This window comes from Molothrus aeneus, chromosome 26, assembly GCF_037042795.1.
Source record: "Molothrus aeneus isolate 106 chromosome 26, BPBGC_Maene_1.0, whole genome shotgun sequence".
NCBI classification, from domain to species: Eukaryota; Metazoa; Chordata; class Aves; order Passeriformes; family Icteridae; genus Molothrus; species Molothrus aeneus.
In genome coordinates this window covers 3,226,499-3,248,518 of record NC_089671.1, presented here as the reverse complement: position 1 = coordinate 3,248,518, position 22,020 = coordinate 3,226,499, and the positions used below count along the sequence as shown (strand labels likewise).

The following is a 22,020-nucleotide window of genomic DNA, read 5'->3' as shown; positions in this document are numbered from 1 at the left end:
ATGTTCAGCCAACAGCAATGGCTGCGTTTCATACATAGTTGCAAACTTCCCAACTATAGCTAAATATCTACACTTTTTTTTTTCCTTGTCTGAATGGTAACATGCCATAAATTTCATATTCTCTGCTGCCTCCTAACTGGTGATAAAAGATATTAAAACCAACGAGCGCGAGCGCCGTAAATTGCGTTTAACGAAGTGAACGACTTACAAAAGTTGGTTTTATGTGGTTTCTCCAAAACTTGTGAAGCTCTTTGGTGCTGCTGTAGGTTATTTTGTTTCTTAATATGTGTTTAATAAATAAAGTCAAGCTGAAGTGCTCGGAAGAGCAGCACATGCAGTTACCTAGAGCTGTTCCACAGGAAATTGGGACAAGCTGAGATTTGACATTTGGAATCTGTGGACAGGCTCCACCTCGGTTTGGTGTGGTTTTAATTTGAAAGATACTCCTTGATTGAAATTAGTATTTAATGATGTGCTTCAGCTTTCAAATGGAAGGGGATGCATTTCACTCCCAGCTGGGGAGAGCTGAGCCGTTCTGCTTCCACCCCAGCCTTCATGAGATCACTGCACAAAACGTCTTTACATGACTCAATTTTTTATCGACGTATGTGGTGATGTTGGGAGTCTGCCTCAGAGGGAGGGTGGGTCAAAAAGCAGATTTGGAAATGAAACCAGTCCTCCAGGCTTTGCTATAGGACGCTGTGGTGTTGTGCTCATGTTTGCTGCCAGTTTTCCGCTCAAGAAATTGAGTGTTGGATTTTTAAACCAATATATCACTATTTTTACATCAAATGCTCAAATTAACACATCCAGAAGTTATGATGAAGATACATGTGGGGTTGGAACTATGGACCATTACAAAATTTAAATGCTGTTGGAGATTTTTAATTTTTTAAATTTTTTTTTACCAGTTACTCAGTACAAACACAGCTTTCCTCTCAACACTAGCTGAAAACTTCATATGCACATCAACTGTTGAATTTCAGACACTTTAATATGGGATTTCTCACATTTCTTTATATGTAGAAATAAAATTAGAAAATTTTATCTCAGATTGTGGAGAAGATATGCGAGCAAAGCAATTGTGTGAAGATGTGGGAGCAAAGCAATGATTCCTAAAAATCAGGAAAGTTGTGGATGAAGCACATGGAGCAGAAAAGTGCCTGGGATGCTGAAACTTCATTAAGTTTATAGTAGTTGAGGACCTTGAGTACTTTTCAAGGTGTCCCCTTTTTAGCCCTCACCTGATGAGGAGTTGGACTTCGTGATTTTTCACCTATTTTTTTATTATTTTATTTCTAATATTCAGAGGAAAAGCAACCTACTTTGTTATTACAGTGGTTGCATTCATTAAGGGCTGATTTCTGTATCTTGGACACATTTTTCCAGTTGTTTGGTTGCAATTAGCTCTCCTTTTTGGAAAGCAGTCTCAGAACTGTGACATTTTAAGAGATGAATGTCCTGGTGGAAGGGGTGTAATGAATTAATGAGCTAAAATTGATGGGAACTGGTGCAAGTGTGAGGGTGGTGCTAAGGGGAAGATTAATGAAAAGTGGGAACCAGCTTCAAGTACAGGGAGTTCTGTGTCAGCCTAGGGGAAAACATCCTGTGGCTGAGAACAATCAGGAGCACTTGAAAATATGTATGTCCATCTTTAATCTGAGTGAAATTCTCCATTTTGATTTATTTTTGTATTATTTCAGTGTACAGAATAATAAAACCTAGACCAGCTCTTGGCTGATACAAGCCAGCAAGGATTCATTTCCATCAGCCAAGACATTCTGATTAATGAGTTTTAAATGTAATTTGGGTGGATTTAGTAGCTGTGTGAGGGCAGTAGCTGTACCTAAGTCATTCATAAGCTATTAATATAATTCAAGTAGATTGGAGTCTCTTTCATATTTAGTTTCTAGTATTTGTGTTGGTATGAGACCTTCATATTTATTTATGGCATGTTCACAAGCTGTCAATCTGGAAGTGGATTACTGTGCTCTTTTTATTAAATCAACACTTATTCATCACCTGGTACTAAGATTTTCTTCTCTAATGTCACTTTGTTGCAGTGATATATGCATATATTTCTTTTCATATATACATATGTGTAGATTTCATGGATAGGAGATGCACTTTTATCATAATGCTTATTTTGGGAAGATGAAAGTGTTGGCTGACAGCTGGGAATATGATTTATTTTCTTTGGATTAATTGTCAACATAATTTTTTTCCCTCCTCCATTAATTTGCATAAGTCTGTGTGCTAACAGTTGGGAAATGGATTTCTTTATCTGTGGTGTAATAAGGGGTTGTTGGGTACAACTCATCAGTTGATGAGTTCAGAAAATTGAACAATTTTCTGCTCTTCCTTCTCTTTTCTCTTCTTGAGGAGCCTTCTGTGTTTCCTGCATTGAGGAAATGAACTCATTGAATTGAGTTGGGTTTTTGTAGCTCATGTTTTCAAGTCATGATAACCTTGTGATGTTTTCAAGTCCCAACAAACCTGTGAGACAAATGAGTCATATAAAAAATGAATAATTTGTGCTGTCTTTAGTGTTGGTCTGTGTGAAGTAAAGACTCATGCTTGAATGGCAACTTTTGATTAGTCAAGGGCATGGAAAATAAAGGCAGAATGAATAATGCTGTTCATTCCTGTGGAGTTTGTGAGTTGGGATATTACAAGTCATGTTCTGAGTTGGGCTAAATAAAAATGTGAGAGCTGGAAGTGGCTGGGTGGTGATGGGACTGCAGTGTCCAGCCTCGAGGTGGGGGGACCTCAGCCCCTTTCAGAACACCCAAAAGTCAAACACAAAGTTTTCTGTTGGCCAAGGACCACTTGGAGTCATCTCCTGGAGGGGCTTTGGTGCTCCCTTTCTAAAGTGAGGGGAATCAGGGTCTGTCTTCTGGAAAAGCTTTTCAGTCCACTTTGCTTTCTGAAAGTGACTGTTAATAAATGTAGGAGTGGAACAGCCCGAGTTTGAACTCAAGGTGTCACTTTTGGTTTCTAGAAAAGCCTGAGAGATTGAAATTCCTCTCATAGCTGTCCTGAAGACCGCCTTTAATGGCGTTCTCAAAACATGCAGGAGATTCAAAAATACTTGAAAGATGGAAACTGAGACTCTGAGGAAGAATTGGCAGTGTATTTTTGTGTTGGAGGGGTTCAAGTACAGCTTTGAACAAACACAGGCAGAACAGGAAATGTATTTCAGTGATCCAATCCTTAATCCCATCATAAGTCACCTTTAAAAGGAAATGTGTTTATAATGTGAACTCCGTGAATAATAGAAAACAAACAAAAATAAACCTGCATCTGGGCTAAAGGACATTCTTTGTGTAAATGTAACACCTGCCTAAAGAAATGAAAATGAGTTTACCAAACTTGGTATATTAACAGAAATATTAAAGTTTTATTCCTAAGTGTTTGTTTAAATTAAGGATGATAACTTGTTCTGGGCAGTAGCAGTTGTGTTTATTGCCAACTAAAACATCCTAAAAATCCATTTCTCTGAAGAAATGTAGGATGACATCTTTGCTAACAATTGTATTGAATAAATATGAAAATATTGAGAAACTGAATATAGATTCTTTTCATAAGATTTCTTTGTTGGTGACTTCCCATTGCCTTCTGAAAGACATAAATGAATTATTAAAAAGTTATGAAAAGGTCATTGGTGTAATTTATTCTTTATTTAAATCATGTATCTATTCTGTTTTGCTTTTAAAGCTGGAAATGAAAATGAAAATAGCAGAAGGTAAATTTCATGAAGAAAAACTGAAATTACAACAGAAGCACGATGCTGATGTTCAAAAGGTAGGAAGTGTTTGTACTTTTTTCCAAAAGCAGTGTATTAAACAATAATAGAGACTATGATTATCATAAATATTTATCAGTTGTTTAGCTTCTTCACAATTGCAATTAATGTTCAGTGGAAGTCAAATTGTAGGTAACAGTTGGCATAAACTGAGAGGAACGCAGAATATTTTACTTAGGAAGGGGAAAGCACTTGCAGAAAGGAGATGAAAATACAAGGCAATTTGTTTGTTAGAACAAGACAACCTATTTTACCAGCATAACAACTTCTGTGGGAAATCATAAACTCGTGATTTTTCTGTTGGAGAGAAAACATTTGTGTTAGAAAAGAATGTGAACAAAATTAAATTTTCATGGACAAAATGCAAAATATAACAGTAGGAAAACCCACAGATATATCACATGTATTCAGGCTCACCCAGCAGCAGTGCTTGCTGTCCTGTCCTGTTTTGACACTGTCTTAGAGCAGAGGCAGGTCACCAATCACCCCTTGATTTACGTTACTGCATTTTTAAAGTTTATGCACTCTGAATTCTTGTGGCACTAACATATTGTAAATCAAAGGTGATTCTGATGAAGGAGAGAGAGAATGGTGCATCTGACTCCATCATCAGAAGGCAAATAAATTATTTTACTATGCTATGTACATTTCATCTAAACTGAATCTGCCATGCAGTCACTCTTGCTCACAACTGCACAGAACTGTGCTCATCTCTGATTCTGTCGTGACTGTCCCGTGACTGTCCCACACACACACACACACACACACACACACACACACACACACACACACTTCTTGGCCCTGATTGGCCAAGGGAACAAAACATCCTCAATTTGGGTAAACAATCTCCATATTCTACTTTAGCACAACAGAGGCACAGCAGGCAAGATAAGAATTGTGTTTTCCTTCTTCTCTGCTTGTCTCACAGCTTCTCTCTGTTCAGAGGGCATGTGAATACCACACTAACATGGCACCAGCTCTCTGGGTTTCTCTTTACTGTGCCACACACCCCTCCTGGGAGGATTATAGCCACCCCAGACCATGCTGTGACTTTCAATACCATGTTTTAGAGGTGGGGTGAAGTGCTGGGAGATACCAGGTGCCCCAGGCAGGGCTCTGATCCCGATCCTGCTGATCCCGCTGTAAGCTCGGCATCAGTCAGTCCCTCTGCTTTGTTTCCTAAAGACTGAGTCACAGCCTTGGAGGAAGTTGGTTGACACAACTCTGTGACACATCAAAGCCTCCTGAGAGGATGTTAATATTTGGTCAGGTGCATATTTGGCTCATCTGTTCTCAAGGCCTTGGAGCAGAAGCAGTGAGCAAAGCTGAGAGTCTAAAGGAAACAGCTTTGTGAGAATAAGAAATAGTTTAAATGCTTTCTCATCCCTTGAGTTGTCATCCCTTCCTAATTGATGTTAGAATTCCGTCTTTTGAAGTCGTTTAATAACGTTGGATATTTTAGAAAAGGTTAAATAGTGTCATATTAATCTTTAAAGACACAAAACGTTTATTGCAGATGGAGTAATATTGTTTTAAGATGAAAGCTGCTGTTTGATAAGAGATTTGGGGCACTGTTATAAAATTTCTGCAACTTTAATCTTTATCTTAAACACAAAGTTTAAATTAAAATACTATCTCAAAGTGTGCAAATATTCAAGCTTTTTATTTCCAAACTCAGCCTGTACAGAAATGTGGGTGTAGTTACCCTCCTATACTTGCTCTGTTCCAGTCCATTGTTCCTTAGGATCCATGTGAAGAATTTCAATTGGTGAAGCACAAAAGACTGTAATGAAGTTCACCAACTTATTTAAATATTTCTTGAATCTGCAGAGAATTTTAGATGCTTTTAAATACTATTAGGCAACATAAGTATGGAAATCTTTTCTATTTGCAGCAAAAGCAGCATGAAACTTCCAACCTCAACAAAAGCACCACTGCGTTTGCCCTGGTTTAAAGGAAAACCAAAAAAACTCACCTTAAAACATGAAACTCCTTTTTTAATCTGCTTTTTCCTACATTTGTCTAAACCAGTTCTTTGTTTGTAGCTGGAAAAATGATTTAGGTTCAATCACTTAATCCTGCATGATGTGAGGACTTCTGGCAGACCAGGTATCTTATGCACTGGTTGTAGATTGGAATGTTTTGGACATATGTTAAAATATTCTGAGTTTTCTCTGCAGATTTTGGATAGAAAGAATGATGAAATAGATGTGCTGAAGTCCAACTATCTAAAGAAACAAAAAGAGTCTGAGGATATGATAAGAAAACTGGAGAAAAAAGGTGATTTTTATCCTCATGGTTGTCTTCTTTGTGGTGGTATTGTACTGCATTCTCTCGTGGCTGTGGGCTTGCGTGTTCCTCCACACACATCCCTTTCTTCATCATTTGTAGCTCTTGATTTAATTTTTTCCTTTGGATTCTGAGATTCTTGTCCAGTTGTCTCTGCTGTTCCAACCCACGTGTTCCAAGAGGCCTGTGATCTATTACACTGAACACAGGTTTTTTGCGCGTCACCAAAAAAAGTTTCTTTGATGCCACTGAAATATTTTGGCCATTTCTTTCCATTTTTTTGGAGTCTCTGGCTCAAAGTTCATTTTTTTTATACATTCAGTACATTTTAATCAAACCACAGTGGATTATTTTTAAGACTATTGCGGCAGGAGATTTCAAACATGAGTGCTCTTGAGCGTGTCACGAGTACAAAACTCACCCTCAGAGTGGCTTGTCAGCAGTTTTTCAGTGTTAGTTTCTTTCAGAATTCCTTGGAGTCCATTTGCTCTATGGACTAAACCACACTGGAAAATAATACAGGAGTTTGGTAATCTATGGACAAAAAGGAAGAGCGCTCCATGTATTTTGTTTCCTGCTCCTTGGGAAAGTAATTTGTCCAACAAGGGATCTGGGACTTCTCTCTGTGGGCTGGTGGTTGCTCTTGGCTGGAACAGGTTGAATTGGAGATGCCCACACTGTCCCAGGTAATGAAAATCCTCAAAACAAAGTGGAGTGTGAATATAGATCCACTTTTTCCACTAATGGTGATGCCATAATTTGCAATTTAAGTTGAGGAACTTCATTTTCATGTGTGTCTTGGGCATTCTACCTTCACAAGAACCTTTTCTCCTAAGGATGCTCATAAAATCAGGTTAAAATAACTGTCTTCTTGAGGTTATACAGAGTTTTGCTGATGTATATTTACTCCTTCAGGAAGGAAAACTCTCTCTGAAATATTCTGTAAACAAAGTAGAAAAGAGAGAACACCTTGTAATGACACAGTTTAAGTGCTACAACTTAAAGCAGCACATCCATTAAGTATTTAAGAGCTAAAAACCATCAGAAAGCCAAGTCAGTTGGAACACTGACATAAACTTTTTGTATCTACTGCCAACACTGAAAAATCCCAAAGGTCTTGAATGGTTGTTTATTTTTTTTTCCCATTTTTAACAGTTCAGACCCTTGTTCGTGAGTCCCAAGTTGTGAGAGAAGCCAAAGAGCAGCAGATTGCAGAGCTGAAGAAGATGTGTGAGCAAAGCAATGATTGCCTGAACAATGAGTGGGAGAAAAGGGTAATGAACAATGCTTCCCTCCTTTGACAGACTCCTGCAGTGTTTATCTGGGATAGTACATTTTGTCACTCAAAAAATAAATACACAGAATATGTTTTAGGGGTGGTTTTTGTGCTGATTTTATTTTTTCCTGAAGTAATCAGACTCTTTTTTGCTGATGCTTTTGCACCCAGCTGGTCACCCTGTTCCTGGGGTTCATCAGGCCTCCTGGCAAGTCTCTGGATCTGTTAGGGAAGTGTTTATTTCTGGTTGACCTGACATGGAATTTTAATCTGGATAAACCTGCTGCTACCTGCTGTCACGGTGATTCCTTTGAACTCTTAGTCTTGCAATGGGTCATGAATTCTTCAATGTATTTTTATTTATTGTTCAACTCAAGACAACAGCATAGCAAAGGGAAGAGCATGTTTATTGTGAGACAGTGTCACCTTTGTCCAGATTATTGTCAGTATTTGTCTTGCTTCCCCCTCTCAGGAGAGAGAGGGTCACAGAAAGGACAAACCCACCTCCATTCATGAAGTTTGCTGTACAATTTAATTTTTTTGCAGCCCTGCATGTAGAAATGAAGTTGGATTTAATTCTTGCCTTCTTAAAGGCAAGTCATAATATAAATCATAAATTGTCCTTTGTGATGAAGATCCTGAGGCTCCAGTGTTGGGTTCTTTTTTTGTTTGGGTTTTTTATTTTTTTCATAGAATCCCAGACTGGTTTGGGTTGGAAGGGACTTTAAAGCTCATCCAGTGCCACCCCCTGCCATGGGGACACCTTCCACTATCCCAGGGTGTTCCAAGCCCTATCCAGCCTGGCCTTGAGCACTTCCAGGGATAAGCAGCCACAATCTTTTTTTGTTTCAGAGAAACAATATTTTCAGAGAGGACAGAAGTGTGACACCTGGGCTTTTCACTGATTCCGCCCGTATGCTATAATAATTTAACACTTCTCAATGCTAGCTGTAGATGCCATTTGTTACTTTGTGCCTTTTTTCTGGCGCAGCTCCACGACGCTGTGGCTGAGATGGAGAAGGAGAAGTTCAACATCCGGAAGAAGCACACGGAGGACATGCAGGAGCTGCTGGAGGAGACCAACGCCCGGCTGGCCAAGATGGAGGAGGAGTATTTGCAGCAGACACAGTCAACTGTAGGTTTGGTTGTGAAGCTCTCACAAGTGTCTCTTAAAATGTAAAATTCCATTTGTTCGTGTTCAGGTGGACTGGAAGTGCCCCAGGCCGGGTTGGATGGTATTGTATTTGCAGGGACCCCCGTGGCAGGGAGGAATGATGAATCTGACTCCATGTGCTCAGAGGGCTCATTTATTGCTTTATAATACTGTGTTATATTAAAGAATGCTATACTAAACTATACTAAAGAATACAGGAAGGATGCAGACAGAAGGATAAAAAGATAATAATGAAAACTTGTGACTCTCTCCAGAGTCCTGACACAGCTTGGCCAATGAGTCAAAACAACTCACAGCAGAATCCAATGAAACAATCACCTGTGGGTAAACAATCTCCACACACATTCCACATGTGAGCACAACACAGGAGAAGCAAATGAGATAAAAATTGTTTTCCTTTTCTCTAAAGCTTCTCAGCTTTCCAGAAGAGAATCCTGGGCAAAGGGATTTTTCCAGAGAATGTGAATGCTACAGGATGGGGCTTGGAGCAACCTGGGATGGTGGAAGATGTCCTTGCCCATGGCAGGGCTGGAATCAGATGGTTTTTAAGGTCCCTCTCAACCCAGACCATTCCATGATTCTGTTATTCATGCATGTATATCCTTACTTTCAATACTGCAGTTGTTCTCTCCTTGGAGAGGGCACTGTCCTGGCAGCCAGTCCAAGCAAGGATTTTATTCCCCAGCTAAAATTAAGCAGGGCACAGCCCTTCAATCAATGTTACACTGATATCTTAGAATCAGTCCTTAATTACAAATATTTGATTCAAGTTAGTAGAACTTCTGTCTCTGCAGGTTTGTAGATCATTTATATATTACATCTATTTTCATAGAAACGTGATTTTTTACTCACCCACCTCCTCTTTGACTGAGCAAATACTTCTGTTAGATGAAAGATGACATTAAAAGGATTTTAAAATAAGTATTGATTATTCTAATTTATTGCATTTCTTTTTTAGAGTAATTATAAGCATGTAATTAGGTATAATCTGGATTTTGTACCTGTTATATAAATGATGCAAAAAGCAAAAAAATTAACAAGTAACCTCAAAAAAGCATCCTGTACTTTTCATCAGGATGAAGTATGAGAAAAATTGAATAAGTGAAAAGACAATGTCAAACAAAATTTATTCCTTTATTAATGAATGTTGAATTTAAAAATTAACATTCAGATCATGTCATAGGTAACAGTAAATACAGAGAAAAATGGACACAGTCTGTCAGCAAGATTGAATTTAAGAACCATCAAAACTAGACAGATCTTGCCGAGCAGCTTCTGATTTAATAATTAAACAAGGTAGAGTTCAAGGCAGGGCTTAAGATGAAAGACTAGACTGTCACTGGAAATTAGTTTTCTTTTTTTCTCTCTCTCCTTTCTCTCTCCTGATTTTGAAATTTTTTTTCTGTTGGTGTTTCAGAGTTTCCCTGTTCAGAGTTTCATGTTGTCAGGAATGCCAGTGCTGTTAGCGAGTGGAATTGGCTGAGCCATTTCATTAATGCCATAGAGCTGATAAGGAGGGGTTTGTTCCCTGAACAAGGATGAACTTCCTTGAGGGACATGGGGCCAGCCAGGAATTACATTCAGTGGTATATTAAAATTACTCCTTTTTTAATTATTAAAAAGAAAAAACAAAAACAGAACCCCAGAAAACCACCAAACAGACAAAACCCCCAAGTCTCCAAAGCAAACAACCCTCTTCCCCCAGAAAACCAAACCCATACTGAGCAGTTTGGCACAGATGGAGAATTTTGCTGTGCTGTGGCTGTGAAATCTCTGTGGCCACTGGCCAGAGCTCAGGTGGCCGTTCAGGTGATGTCTCTGAGGGAGGTTCTTGCCCTGGCTCAGGTTTGTGTCACCTCCAGTGACAGGGCAGGGGCTGCACAGGGCTGATAGTTGGGGTTTTATTTTACTTTAGGAGTGGGTGAAATTTCTGTTCCACTTCCCTCATCTTCAGGCCTTTGTTAATATAAAAAGAGCTCTGATACCTACTCTGGGTCTGATTTTCTGACCGCAGCCTCCTGAGGAATTCTTCCCTCATTTCCCTGCATATTACCATACATTTAGGGAAGAATGGGAAGGCCTGGAGTAGTCTCATGCTACCTGCCTGTCCTTATTCTGTTCATTTTTACATTTGTTTATATCATGAGATGAAGTTCCAGGAAAAAGATACAACTTTTGAGAGATGCTTGTAATTTACTGAAAGTTACTGCAATGAGATTTCTGAAAAGTCTAAAAATGCTTTGTATATATTATCATCCATTGTGGTTTTCCATTGAAATATTGTTTTTTTCTCCCATTTGAGAGGATTTGTAATTTAGAAATCAGTTGCATATGCTGTTCTGTGTAAGGGAGAAGAGATGTCGCTTTGAGGGGGAATAAACACCCACATTTTGAAGATATATTTGTTTTTATATACAGTATAGAATTTACTGTCAGGATTGATGACAGCTTTGCCATTGTAACTCTTGTGTCTCTGCATCATCAGAGAACCTTGTTGCTCAAGGCTACCGAATAACAACTGGGGTATTCCCTCATTGATTCTGGGCTTTTCTCAATAATTCTTTATTCTTTTAGAACGAGACAGTCCAAAAGCTGGGGGCCCGTGTGCAGCAGTTGACTGTTGAGGCTGAAAATAGTAATTTACAACGTCAGAAATTATCTCAGGAGAAGACTGAGACAGAACTGCGCTACCAGGAGGTCTGCTCCCAACTTCAGGAGCTGACAGAAAGGTAATTCAATAACAATTAGTTGTTCAACTTCTAAGAATATGGAATTTCCAGAAGCAAACATTATTAATTTTGTTCCAGGAACACACTGAATGGCATTTGACATTAGAAAACTCTCATGAAAATATATTAATTGGTGTCAGACTCATTTAAAGTGACCCAAACGACCACCTTGAGGAGTGTCTTACCTTTCCATTATTTATGAGCAGCTCATTCTGTGACAAGAGCACGTGGCAGACGTGCAGACTCCGTGGAATTGATACTGAGCAGGTAAAATGCCAAAATCTGAAAGCAATTTCCATATTCTGTTTGCTTGCTCCGTGTAGGTACAAGTTACTTCAGAAAGACAAGGACCAGATTATGCAGGAATACAAGGAGAACCTTCAGCAACTACAAAGTAAATTTGATGTTGATAGAGATTTTCTGAAGCAGGAGCAAGCTCAGGTATGCTGCCAGGTGTAACAGGCAGGAAAATGGGGTTTATTTCTTAAGTGTTCTCCTCACTATCAATATGATGCTTATGAATAAATCCAAGGGATTGCTCAGTTCCTCAGGTTAGTCATGAGTGTAAGTTTAAATAAAATTGAGATTTAATTTTTCATTCCCAAATTTGACTGAAAAATCATCTGAAGTTGGTTGGTCATTCTGGTGTGTGTGTGTATTGTACAGCTGATTCAAATAAGGTACAATTAACATCCTGATTTTGTTTGTGCTCCTGTAAAAATTCTGGATACACCCTTGAAGATTTAATGTTTTCATAAAGCCTCTTCCATGACAGAAAATATTTTTTCCAGAAAAACATAGTCCTGCAGGCCTCATAGTATTGAACATTGTGTTAAATATTTATGTGTTTAAGGAAATAATTTTATATTTTGCAAGTGTAGGTTTCACCCAAAATGTAATAACTCAGATTTGTTTCTGGAAAAGCATCTGTCAGGCTGATATCTACCAATATGCATAGGTACAGAGATGGCACATATTTAAAGGGATTTTAAAGTTAAATAATTGTAGAAAAGACTCAAGTTTTAAATACCATTTATTAATCCATAGAGCCATAGGACAAGTGGGGTGTTTGGTGTTTATTTGCTGAAATTCTCTGAGCTTTGATGATACTTTACTCCATTTCATTTACAAGGTATTTTTCTTTCTACCAATTGTTAGTAGATTTTAGTAGGGATTTTTTTATTATTAGTTGTGTTTTTTTGTGCTGTGGTTTCCATTTCTAAGCTCACCAGAGGGCCCAAACTGACGCATCCAGAACCATAAACTCATACAGGTTTTTTCTCCCAAGTTGATAATTTTTCCAGTTTCTGGAAACTTTAGAGAAATAAATTGAAAAATGCAAAAGAGCTAATGAGGATTCCAAGACAAAAACTGCTTTTTCTGTTAAATCCCAGCAGACTTGTGATGTGATTGCAGAATTACGCCGTGAAATCGCTCTGCTGAAACAACAACTGCAAGATGCTGAACATCAAAGGAAGCAACAGCTGAGGGTGAGCCCTGACTTTCTTTCTCAGAAATGACCAACTCTTTTTACTTCATTTGATGATTTAAATGTTTAGATATCCATCCTTAAATGTACTTCTATATACCTTGCTTGCTTGTTTCTTTTTTATGAATGGAAATATATGAAATTTCACATATGGTTAAAGGTTGATTGAAAAAGTGTGGCTAAAAGAGAGGTAAGAGCAGAATTTTCACAGAAGTTTTCTGACTGTTTCTTATAGTTCACATGTTAAATAAAAGAGTTTAAATCTCTATTGGTGGATTACAAAGAAGCCTGACAAAGAATGATGAATATCTTTTTTTTTCTCGTAAACTGTAAACATTTTTAAAGTTTCAAAATTGTTTTTAATTTGCACTGTTTAATAGTTCAGTTCAATATTCTGTCTTCCTGTAGGCATTTAAATTAATCCTTCTATCTCAGGGTAATGAGTTCCACATCTGTATCATGTATCAGTCCTGGTTGAGTTTTGGCATCTACTTTTCTTCCAATGTCTTTCATTTCACAGTTGATATAGTACAGAATGGCATTTTAATAGCTCAGGAGAACAAGTTGCTGTTTCTCTTTAGCAAACATGAATCATGACTTTGGAGATAGTTGTGTTATTTGGTGTTGGTTAAATTCTCTTCTATGTCAGAGAATTTTTTCATGATGATATAAAGTAGGTTTTTATTTTGTTATGAACTGTTCTATGTGATAGCTAATGTCTGTGTTTGATGAATGGTCTGAAATGGAAGAAAAATGGGATATTTTGATTTAGAATACACATCTTTTCCTCTGCAGGAGCAAGAATACAAGGTTCAGCAGGACAAGCTTCGCATGCAGCGTGCATATGAGAAACAGGTAATATTTCCAGGAAAATCTCCCATCTTCTGCACAACTTTGTTCTTTACAGGACTTAAAAGTTGAAATTTTGAAACCCCCAAATAGTAAATTGAGGAATCCAAGCACTTCACACGGTTTGGAAAAAATAATTGGACAAAGTCAAGTAATATTTTAAGGACAGCTGTTTAAGGACAGGGATATCACCTCTGATTTTAGGAACCTGTTGCCAGGGGATGGAGGCTGGGATGGCATTCCCAAAAAAGTGGAATTGGAAGCCTGTCCTGTGTGTGTACACTGCTTGTGGTGGCAGCTGCTGTTACTGAAAGGAAAATGAAGTGAATGAAACCTGGCCTGACCTCTGCCAGTGCTCATGTGTTCTCCCACACTCCTTTTCCCCCAGAGTGTCTCTGTTCCATCCTTCTCCATGTGTTCTCTAGATATTGTCAACAGGCATCGTTTTTACAGCAGAAACTTCAAGTAAAAAATGTAATTTTCATCAGAAACACTTCATCTTAAAGCACTTTGCAAATCCTGCCTGCTCTTTTAGACTCAGAACATCAATAGGCTTCAAATTAAACTTCAATTTTAGTGACATTATATGTGCAACTCATGTGCAGCCAGAGGGTGCCTTAGATGCCTGTTTAATTGAAAGGATGTGTTACTCAAACATGTCATTGCCAAATGTGGCAAATTTATAACATAAAATAATGGATTGTGATCCCAGCTACTTGTCACTTGGTAATAGCACTTGTGACATGAATTGTAGAGAGGTTTTGGTTTGAGTTAGTTCCTTCTGCTAACATTGAAGTCAAAACATTCTTTGTTCCAGGATCTGCCTTGGTTTAAACCTAGCTTACATTTGTCTTTTTAGTCAAATCTTGGGTTTTATAAATGTTGAACTCAAGAAAAATTCCAGATTTGAGTGATTTGCAGGCCAAAATAAAAATATATTGGCACAATTTGACTGAGGTTTGAGGATCTTTTGGGGAGAAAGCTCCTAAGCATGGGCTGAGGGTGTGTCAGCCATGCCTCCAACCAGTGAGCCCAGGGAGGGAAGCAGGAATTCTGCATCAGCAAACAAGGAAGCAGAGCCTTTCTTGTTATAGATAACTTGACAGCAGTTTGTTCAGAAATTCTGGTGTAACTGTTTTCAAGCTCAAATTTTTGAGAGAGGACGAGAAGAAAAATACCAGTGAATAATGTATGGGTATAAATCCATAAACCAGGATGGATTGGCCCATAAAATACTAAAACAAGTAAAGGAATTGTGAAGTCACTGCTGCAATCTGTTCACTTAAAAACCTACCCATTATCTAATAATCTTTATGAGTCTGCAGTGGCTGTTGCCTCTGAGGATACTTAAACATCAAACAAATCATAGGTAGGAACCTTAAATGTCACTGTTTGATTAAATGTGCTTATCTGCTGGATCAGGAACCAGTTAGGCTAAATGGCTTTACAAGCCAAGGAAACACCTGCTTTTTATAAATAATCCACTGCTTGTTTTGCAAACATTCAGCTCAGCATCAGGAGAGTGACAGATTATTCCTGACAGCCATTCCCAGGCCACCTGTTGAATATATAGAATTTTATCAGGTTTGGCAGTAGCTTCTTCATTCTCTAATAGACAGCTCATGGATTTGGAAGCTCTTGGAACCCAACTAAGTGTTCCTGGAGTGAACACCTCCACAAAACTTCTCACAGCAGAGAATCTCTGGATTTGTTTTTTCACTGGCCTGCACACTTAGTAAAACACATTTTTCTTTTTTTTTTAATATTTTATTTTATTTTATTTTATTTTATTTTTTATTATTTATTTTTTATTTTATTTTTTATTTTATTTCTTGTCTTTTATTTTGTATTTCTTTACATTACAAATGGCTGTAGGTGGATAAAGGATTTCCTGTATCTCCCATCCCCACGTTGTTCCTTAAGCAATTCTAAAGCAATACAACTCTTGGATTATGTACAAACTCTTGGACTTAACCTGCTCTTGGCAAAAAACATTACAAAGACCTGTGGTTTGGCCTTCACCTGGGAAGCTGCCAAATTCAAAGGGTTTTGTAACTATTTTTAGGATTATTATTGCTAATTGTTCTATTATTCTTTAGGAAGTTTATCTATTTATGTTTGATATTTTTTATTGTAAGAACTGATCAGAAGTGATTCCCTCTGGTTGGTCACAAATTTGCACCTCAGAGAATACAGGGCACTATTTTAGGCAGTTTCCTATCTGCTTTTCTGTACTTACCTGAAGAAAATCGAGTTCCTTTTTTATGTAATTACTGGTATTTCTTTATTCTAGACAGTAACTCACTTTGAGAAGGAAAATAGCTCATTGGCTACATTCCATACTTCATCTCTCTGTTAATCTCTGCTTTTGCATTTCACATAATTTTAGAAATCCGTGGATGATTTGTCTGCCTCAGTGGAAAAGGAACATGCAAATAAATAGTTTTTAGAATTTAAAACATTGATTTATTTTAACTCAGACGCTGTTTTGGCTAAAATATTTGGTGTTTTTTTCTTTAAATGGCAGATTAATGGCATTAGGAGTGACCTGGATAAAGAAAAAGGGAATGCTCAAAAGAAAATTTGCCACCTGGAACAGGTTCTGAAGTAAGTGAATGTGTAATAATTCTTGAACTACCCCTGGTATTTTTAAATATTTATTTATTAATATTTATTTATTAAATAATCTTATGCTTTATCTCATCTAACTGCCCTCCTATAGTTTTTTCCTGTTTTAAAGCTGCACCTTCAGTGTTCTAATCAACAAGAAAAATGAAAAAAATAAAGTAAGAACCAACTCACCCAAATTTGTTGACTTTTAAGTGGTAGGAATAAAATAGAATTAATGAGAATTAATTAAAATAAATAGTGTTAATGATGTCAGCTGGTCTTGCTCTCTCAAATAAATGGGCCCAGGTTCAATTCAGAGTTTATTCATAGCAAGTAAATAACTAAAAATTAAAACTAAAGACTTGTTGCTTTGGGCTCTTCTAGAACATTGAATAAATTTGAAAGGTGTGTTTACTTAAAATATATTTTAATTTACTAGATGATGCTTCTGATTTTATATTTTATGTTTAATATCCACAAATTACAAGTCTAATGCAGATTTTTTTCTCTTTGATACAACTCTTCTTTGTGGCAGTATTTGTTCTTCATGTGGATCTAAAGCTGGGGGAAATGCTCTGTAGCAAACAGTTTTCCTTAACTAACTTGGAGCAGGTTTTTTGCTGACTCTGTCCATGAACAGCTAATCAGGAAGCACCAAGTTTGATGTTTTCTGAGCAAGGGAGTGGTTTATGTACAGCAGATGCACATAGGACAAGATCAACTCTTGCTATGCTCCTTCCATTTTTGGTTATGTAAATTATTCTTTCCATGTGTTAATCCAGTTAAAAGTCAAAGCTGTGGAAGTAATTTCTAGGTGAAACAGATTATTCTGAAACAAACCAGAAGTTATTTGTTGAAAGTATTCAGTTTAATATCACAATGTACCTTATCTAGGCTGGGAGAGGCAAGTAAAGATACTTTCATTCCATAAAAGTGACAGGGCTGGAGTCTGTATTTCTTTATTTCTATAATCTCTGAGGTATTTGGCATAAATAGAGACTATCTTAAATCACTGCAGACATTAATAAAAACTCCAGCTTTTAATCTTTAAATTCTTTACATTGGCTATTATTTATAATTTTGGGGAGGTTGAACTGTTATCAACTGCACTTAATCTTTTAGTATTTTACCATCTGATTTGTTGATAATGAAGCTGCATTAATTTTCTTCCACATCTTTCAAATAATGTGTCAGTTTGCACTTATGTTAATAAACCCAGTCTGGCTTTGCAGCCCAGGGTTGATCCCCACGTGGGTGCAGAGGGAATTCTCTCCAGGCAGGATCTGGGAGCTCTTGCAGGAGCTCAGGACATCCTCAGTTATTTCAGATATTCCTTGGCTGTGTTTAAGCTTAGGTGTAGCTTGGAGTTGAAGTCAGGATTTGAAAGACTCAATTTTAAGAGCCCACAGTGCTGGTGATGCTCCAAGGGCCATGAATTAAAACAATGCAGGCAGAGCTCAGTCCCAGCCTTGCACTCCTGTGGGTCAATCTTTGGCCAGAACTGGGCATGGCTCAGCTCCTGGGATTGAAGAGCCCTGGGGCTGTTCAAAGGGTAAAAATCATCTGCTGTTTCCCCCACAGCAAGTGATTCATACCTATATGGCTCTATATGTATACACCTATATGTTCCTGTCTGGTTTTCAAAGTGTCTCCTAGTACAGGCTGCTGCTGCCCCTGTGGGTCCCCTTTAAATGAAAATATTCTTTGATATTGTATTTTTCCCAGGGTCGCTTCCATGTCCTATGGCACTTGGTTTCTCTTAAGTTTTTTTTTTAATTTAATTTTTTTTTTTGATTCAGATTGTTGAAAATAATGTAGAGATTTCTAATATGAAATCAAATATACCTCTCCCAACTGAAATGAAAAATGTTTAATTGTGGAGATAGTTTACTCTAATAAAACTGCTCTTTTGATTGTTTTATAGCAGGAGTTTGGGGCTAATTTTAAGATTAATAAGGGAATTAGTAATGCTAATAAGTAATTGAATAGAAATAAAAATTAGCTTTCAATGTGGTTTTGGCTGGCTGGAGACAGAAGTTGGCAGATTCATGGGGCTGGATTTAGGATCCTAAAAAGATGATATTTGCAGAAGTGCAGTGCCCTAGGATGTGAGTCCAGCCCAGCTCATGTTCTGCTGGTTGGGACTGCAGCTCTGGGTCTGAGCTCTGCATTTCTGACCAGGGCTGGGGCAGACTCACATGCTCAGGACAGAGGAAGTGCCAGTCCTGCAGGGCTTTCTGCAATTCAGACCATTCATTTAGCACCAGTGTGTCTTGACAATATTAAGATTTTTTCATATATGTGCTTTTATATGATATACAAGTAGGTAATAGATAAGGAGCAGTGGTATTTATTGTGGCAGAAATGGATGGCTTCCTTATGGCTTTTATGGCTTTTTTTTTCTCCATTTTGAAGAATTTTGAATTCTTTTGCAAGAATTATTCCTTTTAGCAATCCTTTTCCTCTTAATATGAGTCCATAACATCCAATATCTTATGTAAAAATGCTTCAGTTTGCTGAATTTCTTTAACTTCTTGCAGAATGAATTTAACTAACTCCAAGCTCAGGCAGAGCCAGTAAATCTTTAGAAAACAACCTTTTCTTGCATGAGGTGGGTGAAAATACAGTTCAGCATCTTCCATAGAAACGATGCCTTGTGGAATTGTAACTCAGAACCCAGTAGGTGCATCAGTGATTTCTCATAAACTACTTTGATCTGAATGCACTTTGATTCTGAAATGGCCACAGGATTATATCTTGAGTAGCTGCTGAGCTGCAAGCACACAGAAAGGGAAGTGGCAGGCATTTTAGGGGATTTTTGTTATTATTATCATTATTTTCCCAGTGCTGTGACAGCAAACAGTGCTGCTGCTATTTCAAACATATCCACACTGATGCAGAATGAAAGTGATTTGAGGCATTGTTTGGAATAGTAAAATCCACATTTCTGAAAGTATCTTTCACTTCAAAAATAAAAAAAAAACAGTATTGCCACAGTTTCAGTACAGAATAGGGGTTTATGTAGTTTACAGGAGGTTTTTTTCTTCTTCTGAAGTTCGTGGTGGAAATACCTGTCAAAAGCAAACCTTTTGCAAAAGAATTGCTCCAACACTCCTGACTCGTGGTGGTGACTTGTAGATATAAAATTTATATTTACTTCTGCAGTGCATGTCACAGGCATTGCTTAATAGCAAAAGTCCCTCTGAGAAGTGCTGCAAGGGCTTTTCTAGAATGTCCTTTAAATGGCATTTCTATAAGAACAAAGTTTTCTTGAAAAGCTTCTCTGTAATTACTTGGGGGGAAAGGTTGTTTCTCTAATCCCTGTGGTTTGGTTGCAGAAAATGTGTCTTGAGAGTGGGTTGCAAATAGGCTGAATCTCTGCTGTTCTTATCTCACAGTAAGAAGAGGAGTAGGAAATGGAGGTATATAATTTGTCACAGTACAAACTGAGTAGAATGAAACAGAAAATAAATGAGGGGAAAAAAATCTGTACCCATTTGCTGCTGAAGAAATTGCATGGAAGAGAAAGAAAAGGTCTTGCTGAGTTTATACAATTCTGTTAAACAGCTCTCAGCATCATTTCTTGTGTCTTGTTCTTTGGATGTTTATTCATTCAATATATTTATTTTCCTCCGCTTATATTTTGGCAGCAGATTGTTCAATACTTTTAGTTTACTATGAGAAATGTATATTTACTCTAGGGAAATATTCTCCATTTTATTGAAGATTACAACCACAACACCAGCTCAGTTTTGAGGTGGTTTTGACAGAGTCATGAAAGAATCCCAGAATGGTTTGGGTTGGAAGGGACCTTAAAACCCATCCCATCCCACCCCTGCCATGGCAGGGACACCTTCCAGTGTCCCACTGCTCCAGCCTGGCCTTGGACACTCCCAGGGACAGGGATCCCACCTTTGTGGCTGCACAGACACGTAAATTTGGTCACTCCTGAGACTGAGAGGTTTTGGACTCAATTATAAACATCCTGAATAGTTGGAGGCTGTGATCCTCTGTCACCCTCGTGGGAAGTGCAAACCAGGTTGGTTTCTTCAGGATAAAGGTTGTGACAGTTCTCATGTACTGGAGAGGATTATGGGGTCTGATTTAATGCTTTTTGCTTTGCCTGCCTTGTACACAAATAACATTTTCATATTCTCCTGAAGTACAAATTTCATGAGTTCTTGTTCTTCAGTTCTGTAGTGTGTGAAGGAAACAAATATTAAGAAGTGACATTTCAGGAGAAATGAAATGAAATGAAATGAAATGAGATTAAATCCCCCTGTACAGGTGCAGATGCTGTAGTTAAACACTACAGCAACATCAAGGAATGCCTGCACATCTCCACTCCAGTGCTCCACAACCTTCTCCCTCTCACTCTTTGCCTTTTTTTTTTTTTCCAAGTCTGTCTATGGAGCCAAATCTCAGCACTTTGCAAGTGGGGATGATACAGAGCAAATGCTGAGCAGCTGCTTCATTCTGACTCACTTAATAAAATTATTTGTTTACATAAGGAGCTCCCAACACCTCTTTTTTTCCATGGCTTTCTACCCCTTGTCTGAACTTGTTTAAAATTCTGGGGAAGAAAGAGGGGCTAAGCTGCTAAACTTTCTAGAAACCAGTAAAGCCACTCCAGTCCATTAGCAGATTTTCCCAATAGTTTTCACAGTGGTTTTTAAAGCACATACAGACAGTTCTCACAGTATTTTGGGTTTGTTTTAGGTGGCTAGACCAAAGCTTTCCAATCATGACGTGGTGTGGATTTTTTTTGCAGAAAAATTAAAAGTATTCATTTTACTGAATACCTGCTGCTGCCTGCAGGTATTCAGTAAAATGCAGAAATGAAAATGATTTGCCTTTCTTTTTTCATATATACTTGTGTACATGCACATTCTTGTGTTCATGTGGTTTCTGAAATGGCAGTCAAGGGGAAGAAGTTGATTTCTCAGTGCAGGTGGTGCCATGGAGTTTCCTCACTGCAGATTTAAAAAAAAGCTTTTCCCACTGCTCCTTGTTGTTCCAGAGTGAGGGCAATGCTCTGTGCTTCCCTATGCTGGGCTGCTATTTCTGGGGATTTTGTCAGGTGTTCAGTGGTACTCACTTATATTTTAAATTTCAGGTTTTGTGTGTAGCACAGTTATTTCTGCTACAAGGTTTTGCCTCACAGAAAATTTCTGATAAAAATGTGTTAGCACTCGTATTTCCTAAGTCAAGGTGGAAAAAATGCTCTTTAGGGAAGGAAATATTTTTTTTTTGGTACCAGTTACTCTTCTTGAAACTTCAGTTATTTCTTTATTCAGAAAGAAATGACTTTATTCAGTCATTTCTTTATTCACTTGTCATCTCCTGGTGTGCTTTGCAGTCATTTGGTTATTCTGGGTCATTCTTTACCTGACATTGAGCCAGATCCACAGAGCTGGAGCTATTCTCAGGCTTCTCCTGTGGTTTTAAACTTGGTATTGATACCTGTAAGGCCTTCAGAGAGTGGCTTTGACCTCAGCCTTGCTAAAAGCAGAAGTTAAAATGAAATTAGCACTGTCCTGGAGCCTCGGGCTGGCACAGGGAATGCCTGGATGGCAGCGGCACCGAGGGTCAGGAAATTCCCTTTTCTCTCATTTTGATTTCCACAAGGCCCCATCTGCTCTGGGCTCTGGTGCAGTGGGATGATCTGAGTTGATGAGATTCTGTTTTCATACTGAGTATTTTATTAAGGTTTTTTCATGCCCTGAGTATTTTATTAAGGTTTTGCTGTACTGAGCCTGCCTGGCCTCCTCCAGCAGTGCTGGATCTGCCTGGGGTTTC

General features: G+C 38.0%; 1 protein-coding gene across 1 annotated transcript in view; it reads left to right on the top strand.

Annotated features, from left to right (window-relative positions):
• Window positions 1-22,020, top strand: part of CEP112 (centrosomal protein 112) — a 194,148-nt gene that overhangs the window by 27,465 nt on the left and 144,663 nt on the right. Inside the window, exons 9-17 of the mRNA XM_066566089.1 lie at window positions 3,718-3,804; window positions 5,986-6,085; window positions 7,250-7,368; window positions 8,362-8,505; window positions 11,119-11,273; window positions 11,597-11,714; window positions 12,671-12,763; window positions 13,558-13,617; window positions 16,139-16,218. Coding sequence (XP_066422186.1) covers window positions 3,718-3,804; window positions 5,986-6,085; window positions 7,250-7,368; window positions 8,362-8,505; window positions 11,119-11,273; window positions 11,597-11,714; window positions 12,671-12,763; window positions 13,558-13,617; window positions 16,139-16,218 — 956 coding nt within the window. The remainder of the gene's footprint in view (window positions 1-3,717; window positions 3,805-5,985; window positions 6,086-7,249; window positions 7,369-8,361; window positions 8,506-11,118; window positions 11,274-11,596; window positions 11,715-12,670; window positions 12,764-13,557; window positions 13,618-16,138; window positions 16,219-22,020) is intronic.